This window comes from Arvicola amphibius, chromosome 3, assembly GCF_903992535.2.
Source record: "Arvicola amphibius chromosome 3, mArvAmp1.2, whole genome shotgun sequence".
Lineage (NCBI taxonomy): Eukaryota > Metazoa > Chordata > Mammalia > Rodentia > Cricetidae > Arvicola > Arvicola amphibius.
The window spans coordinates 76,915,059-76,934,644 of record NC_052049.1 but is presented as its reverse complement, the minus strand read 5'-3'; the positions used below and the strand labels follow the sequence as shown (position 1 = coordinate 76,934,644).

General features: G+C 39.5%; 1 protein-coding gene across 1 annotated transcript in view; it reads left to right on the top strand.

Moving 5' to 3' along the window:
• The window catches only part of Dync2h1 (dynein cytoplasmic 2 heavy chain 1), a 229,932-nt gene that overhangs the window by 14,909 nt on the left and 195,437 nt on the right, over positions 1–19,586 (top strand). The window contains 11 exon segments of the mRNA XM_038323616.1: positions 4,209–4,404; positions 9,024–9,119; positions 9,643–9,795; positions 10,207–10,305; positions 11,193–11,332; positions 11,446–11,674; positions 12,503–12,630; positions 15,647–15,762; positions 16,541–16,668; positions 18,204–18,353; positions 19,261–19,466. Of these exon segments, the coding sequence (XP_038179544.1) occupies positions 4,209–4,404; positions 9,024–9,119; positions 9,643–9,795; positions 10,207–10,305; positions 11,193–11,332; positions 11,446–11,674; positions 12,503–12,630; positions 15,647–15,762; positions 16,541–16,668; positions 18,204–18,353; positions 19,261–19,466 (1,641 nt within the window).

The following is a 19,586-nucleotide window of genomic DNA, read 5'->3' as shown; positions in this document are numbered from 1 at the left end:
AGGCATTCTTTCCATTATGATACTTTATTACTGAGTATTCATATGGTTTTTCTACTTTTTATTCATTTATATTTTATGTATGAGTGCTCTGCATACATAACTGCATGTTAGAAGAGGGTATCAGATTTCGTTATAAATGCTTGTGAACCACCATGTGGGTGCTGAGAATTGAACTCAGAACCTTTAGAAGAGCTCCTAAGTGCTCTTTACCACTGAGCCAGCTCTCCAGCCCCCATTTTTCTACTTTTTTACATTACAATTGTATGCATAAACAGTTTTAATTGTAAATTATATTATTTTTAAACTGTTGGAGGCAGTGGGAGTATATAGCAGGTATCAGCTAATGTTCAGATGCCAACACATCAGAGGAATGATTTTCTAATAGAGGAGAATTCCATCAGGAGAGACCTGTGGGACATCTGACTCTGGAAACTTTTGTTCCTGTCTGTAATTTCACATGTGCAAAAGTAGCTGTGGTGTCTCCCCAATACCTTCATTGTAGTGTGTAATTTCATATGATATGTATGTATAATCTCATGATTACATCTCAATTTATGGTCACTTATATCCGTGGGTAGTCAGGAAGATGACTTCTCATTAAGCTGTATAATCTTGATATATAGAAAATATACTAGGATATGCTTCATAACTAGATCTATTGTTTCATGGGGACTACAAAAGCCTGCTTTGTTTCTTTAACTCAAACTAACACAGAAAACAACAATTTCTCCCCAGTCTAAGACAAAGGACACACAATTAGCTCATTTTTACCTCAGAGCAAGTTCAAACTAGACTGTTTCTGTAAACATATCAAAAGTTAAAAACTTTATAGATATGCACAAGGATAAGTCACAGATGCCTACCTAAGGTTATTAACACAAAGCAACCTAAAAGACTGTGGCTAGTTCTTCGCTTGCTAAATTCTGGCTGATAAGACTTGACACTCTGTGCAGATATCTCTGCAGCCTGTCTCATCAGACACTGTGCCCTGGTCTTTGGTCACAGTCTTACACCAGGAACCTTGAAACCTTGCATTGCCATGGTAAATGCTCTGCCCTTGTTTACTTCCTTTCTCTGAAGGAAGGTCTTCAGAGATAGCTTTTTAACTTTTTTATTATTGCAAAAACTTTCTATAAAACACACACACACACACACACACACACACACACACACACACACGTAGAACAGATGAGAAGGAGAAAGAATTAAAACTTAGAAGAAATTAGAAACTAATTGGAATTATAAACTTGTAGCTGCAGAGGTAGAATTAGAACTGTGACAGAAGACTAGTCAGGATAATAAAGTGCACAACTCGAACCACACAGGTGTGAATTTATTCAGTAACCTCAGATAGAAAAACTTTAAGTTCAGATTTGCTATGCTGTGGACTTTCTCCTTAAACCTTGGGTGTTGCCTTGAAAGCTGGTCTCTTGAGCTACGATATTAAACCCTTTAAGAAAGAAGTATTTTCTCATGACATCCCAAATAGTAAGCCTTTGGTAAGTATTTATTGAATTAGGTTGTTGTTGTATTGTATTCTTTTTTAAATTTATTTTTAAAAATAATCTTTTCTCATTTTATATATCAATCCCAGTTCCCTCTCCCTGTCCTCCTCCTGCTCTCCCACCATTCCCAGAGTAAAGCTTCCCATGGGGAGTCAACAAAGTCTGGTCAGTTTCTGGATAAAGTTGATATGTTGACATTTAAGGTAGTCATCAGTCTGATAACAGGGGAAGGCCAGGTCAGGTACCCTCCCCACTATTGCTTAGGGTCTTAGCTGGAGTCATCGTTGTGGATTCCTGGGAATTTCCCTAGTGTCAGGTTTCTTGTTAGCCCCATAATGGCTCCCTCAATTAAGAAATCTTTCCTTGCTCTCCCTTTCTGACCTTCCCTCATCTCTGCCATCCATTTCCTCATGTTCTCCTCTCCTCTTCCCTTCTTCTCTGCCTCTCTTCTTCCACCCCCTTTCCACCCCACACTCCCAATTTTCTCAAGAGTTCTTGTCTATTTCCCCTTTCTAGGGGGATCCACGTATGCCTTTCTTAGGGTCTTTCTTGTTACCTAGTTTCTCTGGGGTCTTGGATTATAGGTGGTTATCCTTTGTTTTATGTCTGATATCCACTTATGAGTGAGTACATACTGTGTTTGTCTTTCTGGGTCTGGGTTACCTCACTCTGGATTTTTTTTTGTTCCATCCATTTGTCTGTAAATTTCAAGATGTCATTATTTTTTTTTTCAGGTATCACGCCTTTACTTAACATTCTTTAATAACTTTGCATTTTAATTAGACAAAATTCAAATTAATAATTGTGACCCAGAAGAGCCCATCAAGTCTGGCCTCCACCTGCTTTCTTTTTTTTTTTCTCATGGTTTATTTTTTTATATTTAAAAAATTTCCATCTCCTCCCCTCCTCCTCCCTCCTCCCTCCCCTCCTCCTCCCCCTTTCCTCCTCTCCTCCTCCCCCTTCCCTCCCCTCCCCTCCACCCATACCTCCCCTCCCTCCCTCTCAAGGCCAAGGAGCCATCAGGGTTCCCTACTCTATGCTAAGACCAAGGTCCTCCCAACATTATTTTTTACTGCAGAATAGTACTCCACTGTGTAAATGTACCACTTTTTTTTTTTATCCATTCTTTGGTTGAGAGGCATCTAGGTTGTTTCCAGGTTCTGTCTGTTACAAATAAAGCTGCTATGAACATAGTTGAGCAAATGTCCTTGTGATAGGATGGAGCATCCTTTGGTTATATGTTCAAGAGTGGCATTGCTGGGTCTTGAGGTAGATTGATTCCCAATTTTTTGAGAAACTGCCATACTGATTTTCAAGGTGACTGTACAAGTTTGAACTCCCTCAAGCAGTGGAGGAGTGTTCCCTTGCTCCCCATCCTCCAGCATAAGCTGTCATTAGTGATTTTGATCTTAGCCATTCTGACAGGTATAAGATGTTAATCCACCATATAAACAAACTGAAAGAAAAAAAACCACATGATCATTTCATTAGCTGCTGAAGAAACCTTTTTAAATATCCAGCACCCCTTCATGATAAAGGTCTTGGAGAGATCACGGATACAAGAAATATAACTAAACATAATAAAGGCAATATACAGCAAGCCGACAGCCAATATCGAATTAAATGGAGAGAAACTCAATGTGATTCCACTAAAATCAGGAACAGGACAAGGCTGTCCCTCTCTCCATATTTATTCAATATAGTACTTGAAGTTCTGGCTAGAGCAATGTAACAAGAAAAGGAGATCAAGGGGATACAAATTGGAAAGAGAGAAGTCAAACTTTCACTATTTACAGATGATATAATAGTATACATAAGTAGCCCCAAAAATTCTGCCAGGGAACTCCTACATTGGGTAAACTTCAATAATATGGCAGGATACAAAGTCAACTCAAAAAGAATCAGTAGCCCTCCTATATACAAATGATGAAAAGGCTTAGCAAGAAATCAGAGAAATATCACCATTTATAATAGCCACAAACAACATAAAATATCTTGGGAAGAACTTTATTTTTCACACCATTCCAGCTGTATCTAAAAGGTAGTTGCAGAGTAGTGTTAACACATTACACACACCGTTCCAGCTATGTTTAAAGACAGTTGCACTGTAGTGTTAACTTCCATCTCTCTCTCTGAGATAGGATTTCTTTGTAGCTTTGTAGCCTATCCTGGAACTCACTTTGCAGACCAGGCTGGCCTTGAACTCCCAGAGATCCGCCTGCCTCTCTGCTCCCGAGTGCTGGGATATAAGGTGTGTACCATCACTTCTTAACTTCAGTCTTTAAGTTCTTGAGGTAGTTAGCACACTGTCTGTACACCTTCTCATAGATAGCATTGACTAGAACCCCAAATCTCCAGGCTGTCAAAGCAGCCCTTACTTGTATGTACGAAAATGCTACTCACAAAGTTAAATAAATCTCAAAAGTTGTTCACAGGATTTGTGTTTTCTTTCAAACGAAATAGCTTTAATTTTGATTCACAAGAGATGATTGATAACAAAAACAGCATACAATTTTCTCTTGAAGAATAAGCAGGAAAAACAGAATTGTAAAGCCTTGATTAGAAAGATTTTTCTTTTTTTTGAAATTTAAAATTGATTTGCAGAAAAGTTGAGTGATTTTTAAAATTAGTTTCATTAGACAAAAGAATAAGAACGAGTTTCAAAGATTCCTATTCATCCTTTTTGCCCCTTTTTTTTTGTAGTATTGAGGCTAATAGCCGTATAATGGAGTTGGATCCTAATGATGGGTCATTAAAAGTGCATTATTCTGATCGTTTGGTGGTTCTTCTGCGAGAAGTGCGTCAGCTTTCTGCCCTGGGCTTTGTCATTCCTGCCAAAATACAACAGGTTGCCAACGTTGCCCAGAAATTCTGCAAGCAAGCCATCATTCTTAAGCAGGTATGAGTGACACTTTTGATAATGGTTTTGTTCTTTGTTTTCTGCTTTTAATTCTTTATGCACTGTAGTAAATTATTAACTTGTAAATTCAGGGTTTGCTAAATGACTAAGTTAAAATCTGCTGTTAATCTCTCTAGGAGTTTTTAAACTTAAAGACAGTACTGCCTGCCGTTAATTTTTATTTAAAAACTATTTAGAAAAATGATATAGTATTCCTTCTTTCCCTCCATTCTAACCTCTCCACTCTTTTTTTCTTTCTTTTCTTTTTCTCATTACTTGCAAAGAATTTAAAGGAACTACTGAGAGTAGTCCTTTACCTATCTTCCAGATATTCATGGAGGATTCCCAGATTAATTGGTCTTGGTTCACTTATCTGAACCATGCTGTTGTTTCTCTGTTTAAAACAAACACTTATTACCTGGTTGTCAACCTTTCGAATAAGGTCAAGGTCAATTTATGGCTTTGGCTTTTTCTGTCTACATTCTTTGAAGTGTTCTGAACTATAACAAATACTTGAGAGGATCAATTTAGAAGAAGTATATTGGTTCACAGGTTTGAAAGTTTCAGCCCATGATCAGTCCTTTTCTTGCATTTGGGCCTGCGTCAAGACAGCACATGGTAGGAGCATGGTGGGGCTTAGAGCCCCTTGTCATGGCTAGGAAACAGAAAGGAGAGAAGGGGTGGGAGAGGCCCCACAGTTCCTCCTAAGAGCATATATTGTCATTGCTCTAAAGGCCTACTAAACCTCACCTCTTTTTATTATTTTTCTTTAATTACTTGAGGCAGGGTCTCACTATATAGCCCTGGCTTGCTTTGGACTAGCTACGTAGACCAAGCTGACTTCATGTTAGCCTGCCTCTGCCTCTGCCTCTGCCTCTGCCTCTGCCTCTGCCTCTGCCTCTGCCTCTGCCTCTGCCTCTGCCTCTGCCTCTGCCTCTGCCTCTGCCCCTGCCCCTGCCCCTGCCCCTGCCCCTGCCCCTGCCAAGTTAGGCTTAAAGGTGTGTGCCACCACTTCCAGGCCCACTTCTTAAAAAAATAGTTTTTATTTATTCCTTTTCAGTTTCATAATGTGTACAATATGTCTCTCCTGATCATACTGACTCCCAGTGCCTTTCCCTTTCCACCCGGATCCCTACACAAATCCCTTCTACCTTCATTCCTGAGTTCTTATTGCGCTGCCTATGTGTGCATGGTTGTGGGGCCTTCCACTTATTACAGATGATCCACCAGAGATCACTGCCCTCAAGAATGCCTCTTATTTCCACAGCAGCCCCAACTGCTGGTAGCTTGCCAGCTAGGGTGAGGTCTTGTGAGGTCAGTGTTAGTATATTGTCTTGATGCTTTTGTGACTCCGTATGTGCAAGGCCATGCCACGTCCAGGTGACAGCATTTCACAGTCCTCCTGACCTCCTCGCCAGCCCCAGGTCCCTTAGCCTTTGGTGAAGGGTTGATAAAGACCTTTCAGTGAGCTTTGGGCACTCAGTAGTCACTTTTCTCAGCTTTTTGACTTCTCACATCAACTGCTGCCCACTGAAAATAGACGTTTCTCTGACCAAAGGTTGAGAGCTGTACCAATCTGTGGTTATCAAAATAAATATTTATCAGTTGGCAATGTGAGCATTAAGTACAGCATCAACTGTAGATTTCCTCTTGGCACTGGAACCTTCCTGGCCATTCAAAGCCTACAGTAACAGACAGGAACTGACTTCCGTGGAGCAGGCCTTAAGTCCAGTCCGAAAGCAGTCGTGCCACCATTGCACCAGTGGGTATGTCTGCCTGGCAGGTCACTATTGTCATAGAAAGGGCCCAGTAGTCAGTAACACCTTGTCTTAGTTACACTTCTATAGCTGTGATGAGACACCATGACTAAGGATTTAATTGGGCGTTTGCTTACAGTTTCAGAGTGTTAGTCCACGATCATCATGGCGGGACGCAGACAAGCGTAGCCCTGAAGTAATAGCTGAAAGCTTTACATGTTGATCCACAGGCAGCAGGCAGAGAAAGACTGGGCTTGGTGGGGGCTTTTTGAAACTTCAAAGCCCACCCCAGTGACACACTCCTCCAACAAAGCCACACTACTCTAACAAAGCCATATCTCCTAATCCTTTCAAATAGTTCATTAGCTGGGGTAAGATTAAAACATATGAGTCTTTGGGGGGCATTCTCATTCAAACCACCACAAATCATGAGTATCATTTCTCCCTATCTGACCTGTATATCATCTACAGCACTGTGAATGCTAGCCATCAGGGAGGAGGATTCTTGGTTATTTCCAGAATGTTGTCTCTATGTAATGTATTCAGAATGTGTGGTGTCTGTAGTGTGCTCTAGTTAGGGTTGGCAGGCAACAATGTTGATAATAGCCTCTTTTTCTTGGAAGCCTTGGGGCCTTCCTGATTAATAACCCATAGGTAGGCATACTGAGGTTTTCACTTAACCATTAACCATTTCTTCTGTATTGTCAAGCTATGCAGTGTACCGTTGTTCCAATTCTTTTAAAAATCATTTTTAATAGCTTACAAAGTAGGGGGTTTCCATAAGAATTTTTCATACATTCTTAGTTTTGGTTATTCCATTCCTCGCTTCCTTCTCTCCTATTCCTCCACCTGTATTTCTGGTTAAACCTTTAACCCCCAATATTCTCTCCTTTGCTACTCTCCTGTTCCGTCAATAAATCTTCTACCTTCATCTCAGTCTCTTCCTGGCTTCCTGGACTCTGTATACACACAGATCTAAAATTGGAAACCAGGATCAGCATATGAGAGAGAACATGTGGTGTTTGCTTTTCTGGACCTGAGTTATCTCACTAATGTGATATTTTCTAGTCCCATCTGTTTTCCTGCACATTCTATCTATCTATCTATCTATCTATCTATTTATTTATTTATTTATTTATTTATTTAAAAGCTGTGTATACGGACCACATTTTCATTATCCGTTCATCAGTTGATGGATGACTAGGCGGATTCCATTTCTAGCTACTGCGAGTAAAATAGCAATGAGCAGACAGCGTCTCTGTGCTAAGGTGTAGAGTCTTGAGTATATGCACAGAGGTGCTGCATCTGGGGAATGTGCTAGTTCTGTTCCAGCTTTTTGAGGAACTTTGATACTGTAACATGCCTCCTTTAAGAAAAAGCATGAAAGGTGTCCAGGAGAGAATTGCGTGCTGAGGTGGGTAAGCTGCGTGGTGAGGATGAGCCTTCTGTGTAGGCGTGTCCTAATTTTGCTGTCACTCAGGAACCTGCGAGTTATATATGCTGCATAATGAGTACTTCAGATGTAGATGGTATCGAATTGCAACGTTGAGGGTCTTCTCATCCACTGTGGGTGTACAAACATCTGCACAGAGGATCAAGGAGGGACAACTGCTTCAATGAATCCTCCATTTTCCCACTGTAAAGGAAAGCACATGTGTGATGCCCTTCCTGTTGTCATATCGCCAGTAACTTGAGAAGCTAGATTTGAAGTAGGGAGACTAGTTAGTTTGCAGACTGTTTCCCTGATCTGGCCAGGGAATGCATCAGTGCATGAATTAGATGAGAGGATAGACTTAGGGAAATGTGGTTGGACTGAAGATGTATTTTTTTTTTTTCGAGACAGGGTTTCTCTGTGGCTTTGGAGCCTGTCCTGGAACTAGCTCTTGTAGACCAGGCTGGTCTCGAACTCACAGAGATCCACCTGCCTCTGCCTCCTGAGTGCTGGGATTAAAGGCGTGCGCCACCATCGCCCAGCTCTGAAGATGTAATTTGAAAGTAGAGGCTTTTGCCAGTGTGAGATTTGAGAGAAAATATCAAGTCAAGTTTTGGTCTGAACAGTGTACAGTTAGCTGTGTTATATTTCACAAAGGCTTGAGTGTACCGATAGTTGTGTCATATTCTACAAGACATGAGTGTACAGATAGGTTTCTACAAGGGCTTGAGTGTACAGATAGTTGTGTTATATTCTACAAGACATGAGTGTGCCGATAGTTGTGTTATATTCTACAAGATATGAGTGTACAGATAGGTGTGTTATATTCCATAGGACTTGAGTGTACAGGTAGTTGTGTTATATTCTACAAGACATGAGTGTACCTATAGTTGTGTTATATTCTACAAGACATGAGTCTACAGATAGGTGTGTTATATTCCACAGGACTTGAGTGTACAGATAGTTGTGTCACATTCTATAAGGACTTGAGTGTACATATGGTTGTGTCATATTCTATAAGGACTTGAGTGTACAAATAGTTGTGTTGACTTCTGCAGTCTCTTGAGTGCTTTTGAGAATATGCAGGAGATGGAAATTAAGTCTTTCATCACTGAGTCTTTCCTTAGTGCTGGATTCCTTTCTTCCCAATGTGGTAAACTTGATTTCTTCCCAATGTGGTGAACTTGATTTCAGAGACTAAAATTTATTGTCTGTTTAACCACTGTTAGGACATGACTTGATAAATTGTAGGAAATCAACATATTTGTGTTTATTAGGCATATTGATTCATAAATTCTGATCTGGAGATGAAAAACCATTTCTGTGTAGTTTTACAGTTGAGAAAAATATTACTATCAAACAAAAATAAAGGAAATTGCTAAAAACAAAATTTGTTATTTCTTGCTGCTAATTGTTCTTGTGTTTTGTAGGTGGCTCATTTTTACAATTCCATTGATCAACAGATGATTCAAAGTCAGAGGCCCATGATGCTGCAGTCTGCATTAGCATTTGAACAGATAATTAAGGTAAGGCCCCTTGCCTTATGATGTAGCTGGATAGGTTCTTTCTCATTCTCAGTCCACCACCAGTCACTGGGCAAGCTTGAGCGCATTCTGTCTCCAAGGATTTTCTTAGTGAGGAATTCCCTACTGTAGATTTAAGGAATTACAATGCTTCACATACTTGGGTATTGGTTTTGATGAGCTACATTAATATATATAATATTACAACTTACATGCTATTGTATTCTTTTCCACTAAGTTTGAGATTCTGGTGTATAGAATTCTTGACTTTTTTTTTGATTATCTCCAGATTTTGTAACTTAAGACTTGTTTACGTTCTTTTTAATTTAAATATCTGTATATAGGAAATTGGAAAAATTCACAATAGTTTTTAAGCTACATGGTACTCTGTGACAGCAAACATTTTGAAATTTATATTTTTAATCTTCATAGAGATCAGTGTTAAGAATAATTGGGCTTATAACATAAAATTAAACCTTTTTGGAAAAGGAAATGTATCTGAATACTATTGCTTGTTGTGTTGTAGAATTCAAAGGCAGGAAGTGGAGGCAAATCACAGATTACTTGGGACAACCCTAAAGAATTAGAAGGCTATATCCAGAAACTCCAGAATGCTGCTGAGCGACTTGCCACGGAAAACAGGAAGCTGAGAAAGTGGCACACTACATTTTGTGAGAAGGTATATTTTATTTATAGAATTTATCATACTATGAATAGAACTGAATAAAAATAATTTGTATATAACTACATTTTTATTTTGAAGTAATTTGAGATCTAAAGCTGTACCAATAGTTTGTTTCCCTTTATCTGACTTCTGCTGTTAACTGCGAACCTAGCAGAGTACAGATATCTGTACCAGGAAGTCAGCCTTTGGGACTTGTACATTTCCCAGCACATTCTATGTCCTGGCTGAGCACAGATCCCTGCTTTCCACTTTGCCCCTAGTAACTGAGTGTGCGTGGTGCTCTCCTCATGAGCCTGCAGTGGTGGCGGAAACAGTCCCAAAGTGATGTTTTGCCCTTCTCAGTGAGTAGTACATCATCACTTGATTAAGATGGCTGAGTCACTGGGAGTTCTGTCTTCCTAACAGGTAGTCATTCTGATGAATATTGATCTGCTTCGGCAGCAGCAGCGTTGGAAGGATGGGCTGCAGGAGCTGAGGACTGGCCTAGCAAGTGTGGCAGCACAGGTGCGTGGGTTGTACTTTGCAGTTCTGTCTTTGGGAGTCTGGATGCATGGCTCGGTGCCAGTTGCATACAGAGTTATAGACCTCTCCTGGTACCTCTAGCAAATACAGAACTCTCTGACTGACTCACGTACAAATGCCATAAATCGCAGTGAATTCGCGCTAACACTGTGAAGGGAAGCTTCTGTGTGCCTCATGGAATGCTAAGTCTAATCTAGTATGCCTTTCTCCTGACTTGGTGCTTACAAATTTGCTGTTTGCTGTTCTTTTTCTAGAGACTAACATCTGCAGGTTCAAAATGCATCTATGTGATGTAACTATCAGGGTTCCTTTTCTTCTTAGAGCACATTTTCATGTAGCTAGGCTCTGAGCAGGACATGCGTGAGTCAGCTGTTTTAGATATTTTCTAGTTCTCAGAATTTGAAGAAAAAGCTCAAAGTTCCAGAATAAACATCTTTAGGCTTTATAAAAGCAAACAGCAATATCAAACAAAAGCCAACTATGTGAGCAGTCTATTTTAAATTTCTTAATTTTAAAATATTCAATGAGTTGTTATGGACTAGGAAATGAAGTGTGATACTTTTTTGAGAACTTTGAAAAAATACAGAAGAATTTACAAAGTAGACTCCTTGTAAAACTAGCTTCAAATAAAAACATAATGTTGGCTTAAGTTTTAATTTTAATGAGTCTCTTGTATAATATTTATACTGTGAGGTTTTGTGTTGAATATTTCATAAGCCATCTTACTAAAAGTGGCAATTAGAGTTCATATTTTAAAATATTTAAAGTTGAGTTTTAATCTGTCAAATGCTTTATGTAGCTTGAAAATCATAAGTTAAAAAAACCATTTTGTATCAGTTTTCAAATTGAAAAGGTGAATGACATTTCAGGGGTTCCAAGCCAGTGACATGCAGGCATGGAGGCAACACTGGAACCACCAGCTCTACAAGGCTCTGGAGCACCAGTATCAGATGGGCCTGGAGGCGCTGAATGAGAACCTGCCAGAGATAAATGTAGACTTAACCTACAAGTGAGATGTTTTGCAGTCCTGACTTATTTTGCAAGTTAATCTTTGTAATAATTTATATTTTAAGTTATATAATTTTTAAAGGATTTAGAATGTCATTCATACTGTTTTTTCAGACAGGGAAGGTTACAATTTAGGCCTCCTTTTGAAGAAATCCGAGCTAAATATTACAGAGAAATGAAGAGGTTCATCGGCATTCCCAATCAGTTTAAGGGAGTGGGCGAGACTGGAGATGAGTCAATATTTTCTGTTATGATTGATAGAAATGCAAGTGGATTTCTGACTATTTATGGCAAAGCAGAAGATCTGTTTAGAAGGCTGTCAGCTGTGTTACATCAACATAAGGTATAGAGCATGTGAATTTCTACCCCTTGTTAGAAATGTTACTGATTTAGTAAGTCTGCAAATTAATATTTTCTCCATGTTGGAATGAACTTGAAATGTGTAAACTGGGGAGGTAGTTTTATGGACCCTCAACCTAGGTTTATGCTACAAAGGAAGAGGAGTGATGGCCAATTTTGTTTTTATTTTACAAAGTCTGGGAAACTAGCTTTGTTTTCTTTTAAATCAGCTCAGTGTGTGATTGACATTTGTATCAATTTTAATTCTGAAGACAATATATTTTGAGCAAGAGTGCTCAAATGCTAATTTAATTCCAGAGATTAAGGATGTACGTTCTGAGAAAGCTGTCACTAGGCAGTTTTGTAGGTGTGCTTGCATGAGCCTAGGTGGTATACATCTGGCCTGTATAGTTTAGATGCTACAGTGTGTCCCCTGTTCCCGTGTAAGGTGTCACTCTGATGTGATGGTTAATGTGTCTGTTTCTCAGTATGTGATACTCAGCAATTTGGGAATACGAACTCTCCTCTCAGTGCTCATTTGTGCTGGACAAGAGTCATGGTCAGAGACTTGGCCAGTTTCTTGGCTGCGTTTGCACTGTGAATGCCTGCATGTTAGATTTCTAGGCTCATACTTGTAGATCTGTAAGGTGTACTTTGTAGGAGTGATTTTGGACTTGGAATATATATATATATATTATATATTAATATATATATATTAATCTGAGAAGAGATTCTAAAATAGTTTATTTTCCTCACTTTGTTGGTCCTAATCAGTGGGTCAGTATCAGCTTATGGGTTCCCTTTGATTAATATGGTTTCTTTCTTTAAGTAGGAATGGGTTGTAATTGGACAAGTTGACATGGAAGCTCTGGTGGAAAAGCACCTTTTGACTGTGCATGATTGGGAGAGGAATTTTAAAGCACTGAAGATAAAAGGGAAGGAAGTTGAGCGGCTCCCCAGGTATGAGAAGCTGACATGCTTCTGCGGCACTAGTTGTGAGGTGGCCCTGCTGGGAATGTGGGCGCCAATCTCTGAGGTGGATTTCCTCAGGATTAGCCCAGCTTTGTGAGACTGCATGCCTTTACTACCTGAAATTGCACCCACTGAAGCTGTTTGGACAGTGAATTCCATGAGAATGGGCATGTCAACTAGGAAGGATAGCATCTAGAACTCTTATTACTTACTTTTCCTTTTAGTAAATGTTTGGTGAGTACTGATACCACAAAGAACTTTACATAAATATGGGCAAGAAGAAGAGATTCCTGAGCTCACGGTGCTTACTCTGGTAGTGCACAGTGTATGTTTGATGAAGAAGTCATGTCCATTGCGGGCTTAGTGAATTTGTTCTGGAGTTAGGTGGCTCAACAGTTGCATGACTTTGACATGAATTCAAATATGAATCTCAGTTTCTTCTACTTTAAAAAATAGTTGCAAGGAAAGTAATACTTTTAAGGATTATATACAGTAATTTGCATATATGTTACTGGTTCAGATTATATTTTCAAACGTCGTTAATAGTTTTTAACTATTAATACTGAATGGAATATATTCTGTGATAGACATTGAACTAATTATAGGGATTCAGAAGGTATTGACCCCCTGTCCCGATTTGGTACAAAGTCAGGGAAGTTTCTTTAGGATATTAGCAAGCCTGAGATTTTGAGATATAGAAATAGTTACCTATCACATCTGTCTACCTGCCTACTTATCTATCTATTTTTATGATACAGAGGACTGAACCCAGCACCTTGTCCATGCTAGGCAATTGCTTTATCTCTGAACTACACCCCAAGTTCTCATTAAATTGTCCAACCTATCTTGGAAGTTAGCTGCCTTCCTGCCTTGTGCTCTTGAGTACCTGAGAATATAAGCATGTGTCACCAGTACCATTATTTAATATACTTAGTTTGTTTCTAAGTTTTCACAGTTAATACCTTGATAGTGCATTGGTATATGGCTTAAACATTTCCTTTGGACTGGGTGTGGTCATATATCTATAATTGGAAAAGGAAGGTGAAGGAGGATAAAGACTTCAAGGCTGTTTTAGCTATGGAGAGAATTCAAAGCTAGCCTGGCTATATGAAGCTGAAAAGAATATTTTTTTTTAATTTTTTTTAATTTTTGAGGTTATAATTACATCATTCCCCCTCCTCCAGTTTTCCCATATACCTCTTGTTGCTCTCTTTGAAATTCATGGCCTCCTTTTTCCTTGAATTGTGATTGTTTTATGTGTATATTCCTAAGTATGTGAGTACAACCTGCTCAGTCATATAATACTACTTGTGTGTCTGTTTTCAGTGCTGACCCTTTGGTATTAGATAACAACTGGTATACTCTTTTCTGGGGAAGACTGTTTCTCTTGCTCCCAGTGTTCCTTAGTTGCCTGTAGTTCTTTGTGTAGAATTGAAGCCTTGTGTGCTTTCCCTGTCTGCTTTGGCATGTCTATTGCTATTGTTCTTGTTCAGCTCAAATTTAGGCAGCCATGTTGGTGAGCCTTAGCTTCTGACATTACTAGGAGATGCAGGCTCAGAAGAACTCCCTACTCTCTGGCTCTTACAGTCTTCCCCCACTCCCTCTCTTCCTCAACAACCCCTGAGTAGGTGTGGGAGTGTGTTGTAGATGCATCCATTGGGACTGGGTTCCATAGCTCTGCGTTTTGATTGGTTGTGTGTAGTTGTCTTCTTCTGTTGCAAAGGGAAGGGTTCCTTGATGAGATTTGAGGATTACATTTATCTGTGGTGTAAGGACAAATGTTTAGGATGTAGCTAGGGATTACGCTGATTTAGTAAAGTGGCAGTTAGTTGTATGTTCTCTTCCAAGATCCATGTTAGGATAAATTCTAAAGGTAGGCCATGGTGACACATGCTCCTAATCCCAGCACTGGAGGTAGAGATGGGAGTACGCCTTGTCTCAAGTCAAACAAGCAAACAAAAAGACTCACATTCTGAATGGAGAATTCTTTTTTCCCTTTTTAAAAAAAAGATTTATGTATTTATTATGTATACAACATTCTGCCTCCATGTATGCCCGCACGTCAGAGGAGGGCGCTAGGTCTCATTACAGATAGTTGTGAGCCACCATGTGGTTGCTGGGAATTGAAATCAGGACCTCTGGAAGAGCAGCCAGTGCTCTTAACCACTGAGCCATCTCTCCACCCCTGAATGGAGAATTCTTGAGACAAATATATCTTTCCTAAAATTATGACTGAAATGCTCTTCACAAGATTTTTTTCTTTTTTTTGAGATGGCATAGCCCAGGCTGGCCTTGCACTCTGTAGCAAGGATGACGACAGACTTGTAGCCCCCTCCCTCCACTCTCTAAGTGTGGTACAGGAGTGTCACTGCGCCAGCTTCCTTTGAATCGTAATACTCTCACCAACTTTCCTAAAAGTTTTCTTTGTCTACAAATTGAAGACTAATTTAAAATTGTTTTTCCTTTTTGTTAATTTTGTAGTTATAAAACAGCTTTGTTGGCTTTATTTTTTTAATAATCTGTATTCATTCTATATTCTATTTTTTACCCTTATTTATATGTTGGCTATAAAATAACTACTTTATAAATATGAAACAAATATATACTGAAACAATTAGAACTTATAAATATTTAAATATATTCTATTGCTGGTGTTTATCCATTTATAATTTTTAAAAATGGATATATTTTATGATTGAAAATTAGTACTTTAAGCCTGGTTCTGTGACATATGCATATATCCCCAGCACTCAGGAGTCTGAGGCAGGAGGATTGTGAGTTTGGGGTCAGACTGGGAGACCTTGTTAAGCAAACAAGCAAAAAATTCAGTGAATGAAACTGGTAAACAAAGAACATGGGTGCTAAGTGGACTTACTGACTAGGAGCCTAGGTTGTGTAGAGAAGGACTTTTTGGATTAAATCTATTATGTCATGCTTTGATGGCTTTGTTGAAGTGTGCTCTAACTCCTGATAACCCAAGGACCCCATGTCTGTCGGTCCCCAGTGCTGTCAAAGTGGACTGTCTTAGCATCAACTGCAGCCCCGTGAAGACTGTGATCGATGATCTCATCCAGAAGCTGTTCGATCTGCTGGTCCTTTCTCTGAAGAAGTCCATCCAGAGTAAAGCCCTGTGCATCCCTTTGTGTGTTTAGAGCTGTAGTGTCTATAGTTACAGCATGGGACTCTCAATTACTGGTTAAAACTGAGCTAGGATGTCTTCTTAAATAAAATTTCCTCAAAATGATAATTTTAAGAAAGTAGGAAAATTCTCATTTGTCTTTTAAACGTATAAAAATCTCAGTCAGTTTTATTAGTGGAAGTCTAGATAGTACTAATTTGTATGTAATTGAGAATGATTATAATTCCGACATAATATTTGTTCTTATTTCTCTAAACGGTAACTTGAAGCATTTTAGCATTATTTAGAAGACTGGAATTGTTTCAGATTGCTAGTAAATATAACTAGGAAGGAATACATTTTAGGTTTGTTTTTGTCAAAATTTTCATTAATTTCTTTTTAGATGTATAGAGTGCTTTACCTGTATGTGTGCCCCATTCGTGCCTGTTGCCCATGGAGACCAGGAACTGAAGTATGGATGGTTGTGAGCCTCCATGTGGGTGCTACGAGCTGAACCTTGCTTTTCTGCAAGAGCAGCCAGTGCTTGTAACTGCTGAGCCCCCTCTCTTGCTCCTCTCAGAAAGTTCAGGTGTGCTGTGAACAACTTCCCTCTCAAGGGAAGTTGTCTCAGTCTTCATTTCTAGCTGCTGCCATGGGAGTGCATGATAACTGAGACTGTGGCATACTATGTGTAGTGGAGGCTCTGGGCCCTTGATTTAGCAGTCATGGAACCAGAACTGAGCACTTTGTTTGGTAACAATGATGTGTCATCCCTTTCAGCGCATATATATGAAATCGATACTTTCATCACTGAGGCTATGAAGATCTTAACAATAATACCTCAGTCTGTGGAAGAAATAGGGGATACAAATTTACAGTATAGTAACCTGCAGGATCGGAGGCCAGAGGTGAGAATAAAAAGCAATTACTGTCATCCTTACTTTATAGAGATGTGTAAATTAGGTATTTTACGTGATAGAGAGGCCTGTGTAATCTGAGCCTGGTGAAGAGGTCTGTGTGACGTGATCTCACTGGCAGCTCAGGGTTAGACAAGTGCTGTAATGACGTAGTATCAGTAGCCTTGCATTAACCCCAGAGGTATTTACAGCCTTGTTGTGATCTCATGGATTAGAATAATAGTAGAGTAAGCAATCTTGTCTTCAGAATTGGAATCTTATTGTGCAGAATATGATGTTAGAACAGAGACAGAAGAGACACACAAGAGAGAGCTCACAGTTAAAGATGGGAGGTGAGATTGGTAAAAACAGAATCCAGAAGGAGCAAGGCAGCATTTGCAGGGCATTTAAATGATTAAAGTTTTGTTCAGAACAAGAAAGAAGACTCTGAATTGTTTAGAAACTTGAGAAAAGGTGAAAAGGTCACCTTGGTGAATGCTTTCAGTCTTTCTTCAGCATACTGTACCTTATTTCCCATGTACATGCAGCCACCAGTACACAGGCCTTTGTCCTGTCTAGTCCTGGCCTCTGATAGTGAAGGATATTGAACTTGGCCAAGGGCGTCTTTTACCTCTGTGGAAATGATCGTATTGTTTCTGTTCCTGAGTCTATTTATGTGCTTGCTTGGCTGATCTTGGTTGTCAGCGTGCCACACTTGGGAGGAAGGAACCTCAAGAACCACTTCCACAAGATTGTCCTATGGACTTATGGGTCATTGTCCTGATTGCTAATTGAGCAGGAAGGCCCAGCCCACTGTGGAAGGTATATCCCTAGGCAGGCGGCCTGGGCAGTTTTGGACAAGTGAGTCAGTAAGCAGCCTTCTCTGTAGGCTTGGCTTAGATTTCTGCCTTAAGTGCCTGGCTTGACTTCCCTAGGCAACGGACTGTCTATTGGAAATGTTAGATGAAATAAACTCTTTCCTCCCCGAGTTGTTTTGGTCATCGTGTTTAGCCACAGCAAGAGAAAGCAAACAACACTGTATGACCTTTTCAGGTTTACATTTGCTAAACTGTTTGCAGCTTTGCTTAATTATGGAGTGTAACTAACAGTAATGCTCTAGAATTCAGTTGGCAAGTATTTTCCTGAGAATTTTTATGTCTATGTTCATAAAATTAGTCTGTTTCTTTTTCTCTTATGTCTTTATCTGGTTTTGGTCACAGGCCAACATTTATTTATTTGTTTGTTTGTTTATTAGGCATAGTTTCTTATTGTTCACAGTAGACTTGAGTTCACTATGTAGTGGAGTATGTGACCTTGAATTTCTGGTTCTTTTGTCTTTGCCCCCCCCAATTATTATTTTTCATTCCTTTTGACTTCTGGCATTATAGTGTGTTTGTTAACCTAGTAATAATCATCAGAATCCTTATAGCTGGGACTTTAACAAATTATTTAAAAGCAAAAACCTTTTAAAATTTTATTTCATTTTAAAATAAAAAATCATGAAATAAGAATTAAAGTAATGATATCTTGCTTCTCTTGACTCTCAGATTTTGCCCTTGTTTCAAGAAGCTGAAGACAAAAACAGGCTTTTGCGAACTGTGGCAGGCGGCGGGGTGGAAACAGTTAGCAGTCTGAGAGCCAAGTGGGACAAATTCGAGCTGATGATGGAAAGCCACCAACTTATGATTAAAGATCAGGTGAGAGCCGGCTGCTCTCAGAGTGTGCCTACATATATTGAGTGTCATCTGGCTTCAGGAGTTCAGTGCTGCTGCTGGGACTGACCTCCGTCAGTTCTTATAATGTTTCCAAGCTTTCTCTAAATGACAATTGCACAGGAGTGTCTTTTTGGTAGCATTTCTCTACAAGCTAAAACGATGCCTCTGTCTGGCCTTTTGTCCGAGGCCCACACTAGCTGAATTAAATTTCGGCCATCTCTGCGTGTTGTCTAGGATGTTTTACTGTCCACTTGCTCTATAGTGGGAAGAGGAAGGAGGAGACAGCGCCATCTGACTTCTAGGCACAGCCGAGGCTGCACACACCTGTCTGCTCCATATCTTGCTGACTGACTAGTCTTCGCTCATAGCTGCAGATGGCCGAGAAATAGCCTCCTTAGTTAAGAGTGTGTACATAGGCAGAACAGCAGCTTGTGGATTATTTTTAATTTTTATTTTATGTGTGTGGATGTTTTGACTGCATGTGTGTCTGTGTGCCTGGTGCACCTGGAGGAGCTTGATCCACTGGAACTGAAGTTACAGATGATTGTGAGCCACCGTGTGAGTGTAGGGAATTCCAGGTTCTCAGGAAGAGCAGCCATCCCTCCAGCCAACCCCGAACTGTTTTAATATGGGGTCACTTTTTTGATAATTGTAGGCATACTGTGAACTCCTAGAATTGTTTAGTGTTTATAGTTGACACTTATTTATCATTACTGTGAATTTATATTCTAATTTTTGTTACTAGATTATTTTATTATAATTGGACTTGACAGGATAAAAAAACCAGTCATTCAGTGTTGACATTTCTTTCATTTTTAAAAAAAATGTTGAAAGTGAAGTGTGGAAACTGAGGTACTCTTCTGTGCTGAGTTCTTGGATCTGCTTCTAGATTGAAGTCATGAAAGGAAATGTGAAGTCCCGCCTGCAGACCTATCACCAAGAGCTGGAGAAGTTTCGAGCACGCTGGGACCAACTGAAACCTGGGGACGAGCTCATTGAAGCCGGCAGGCCCAACACCCTGGGGCAGAGCGCGAAAGCCATAAAGGAGAAAAAGCTGGAGTTCGATGATCTCGAAGCCATAAGAAAAAAGCTAGTGTAAGTTATTTTTATTTCGTTTTGTTTGTAATTTATGATGCTTATTTTGAAAAAACATTTTATGCCTTTGTACTTGGCTTCCTGGCTATAATTATAGCTCTTTAGTACCTTTCTTCATAA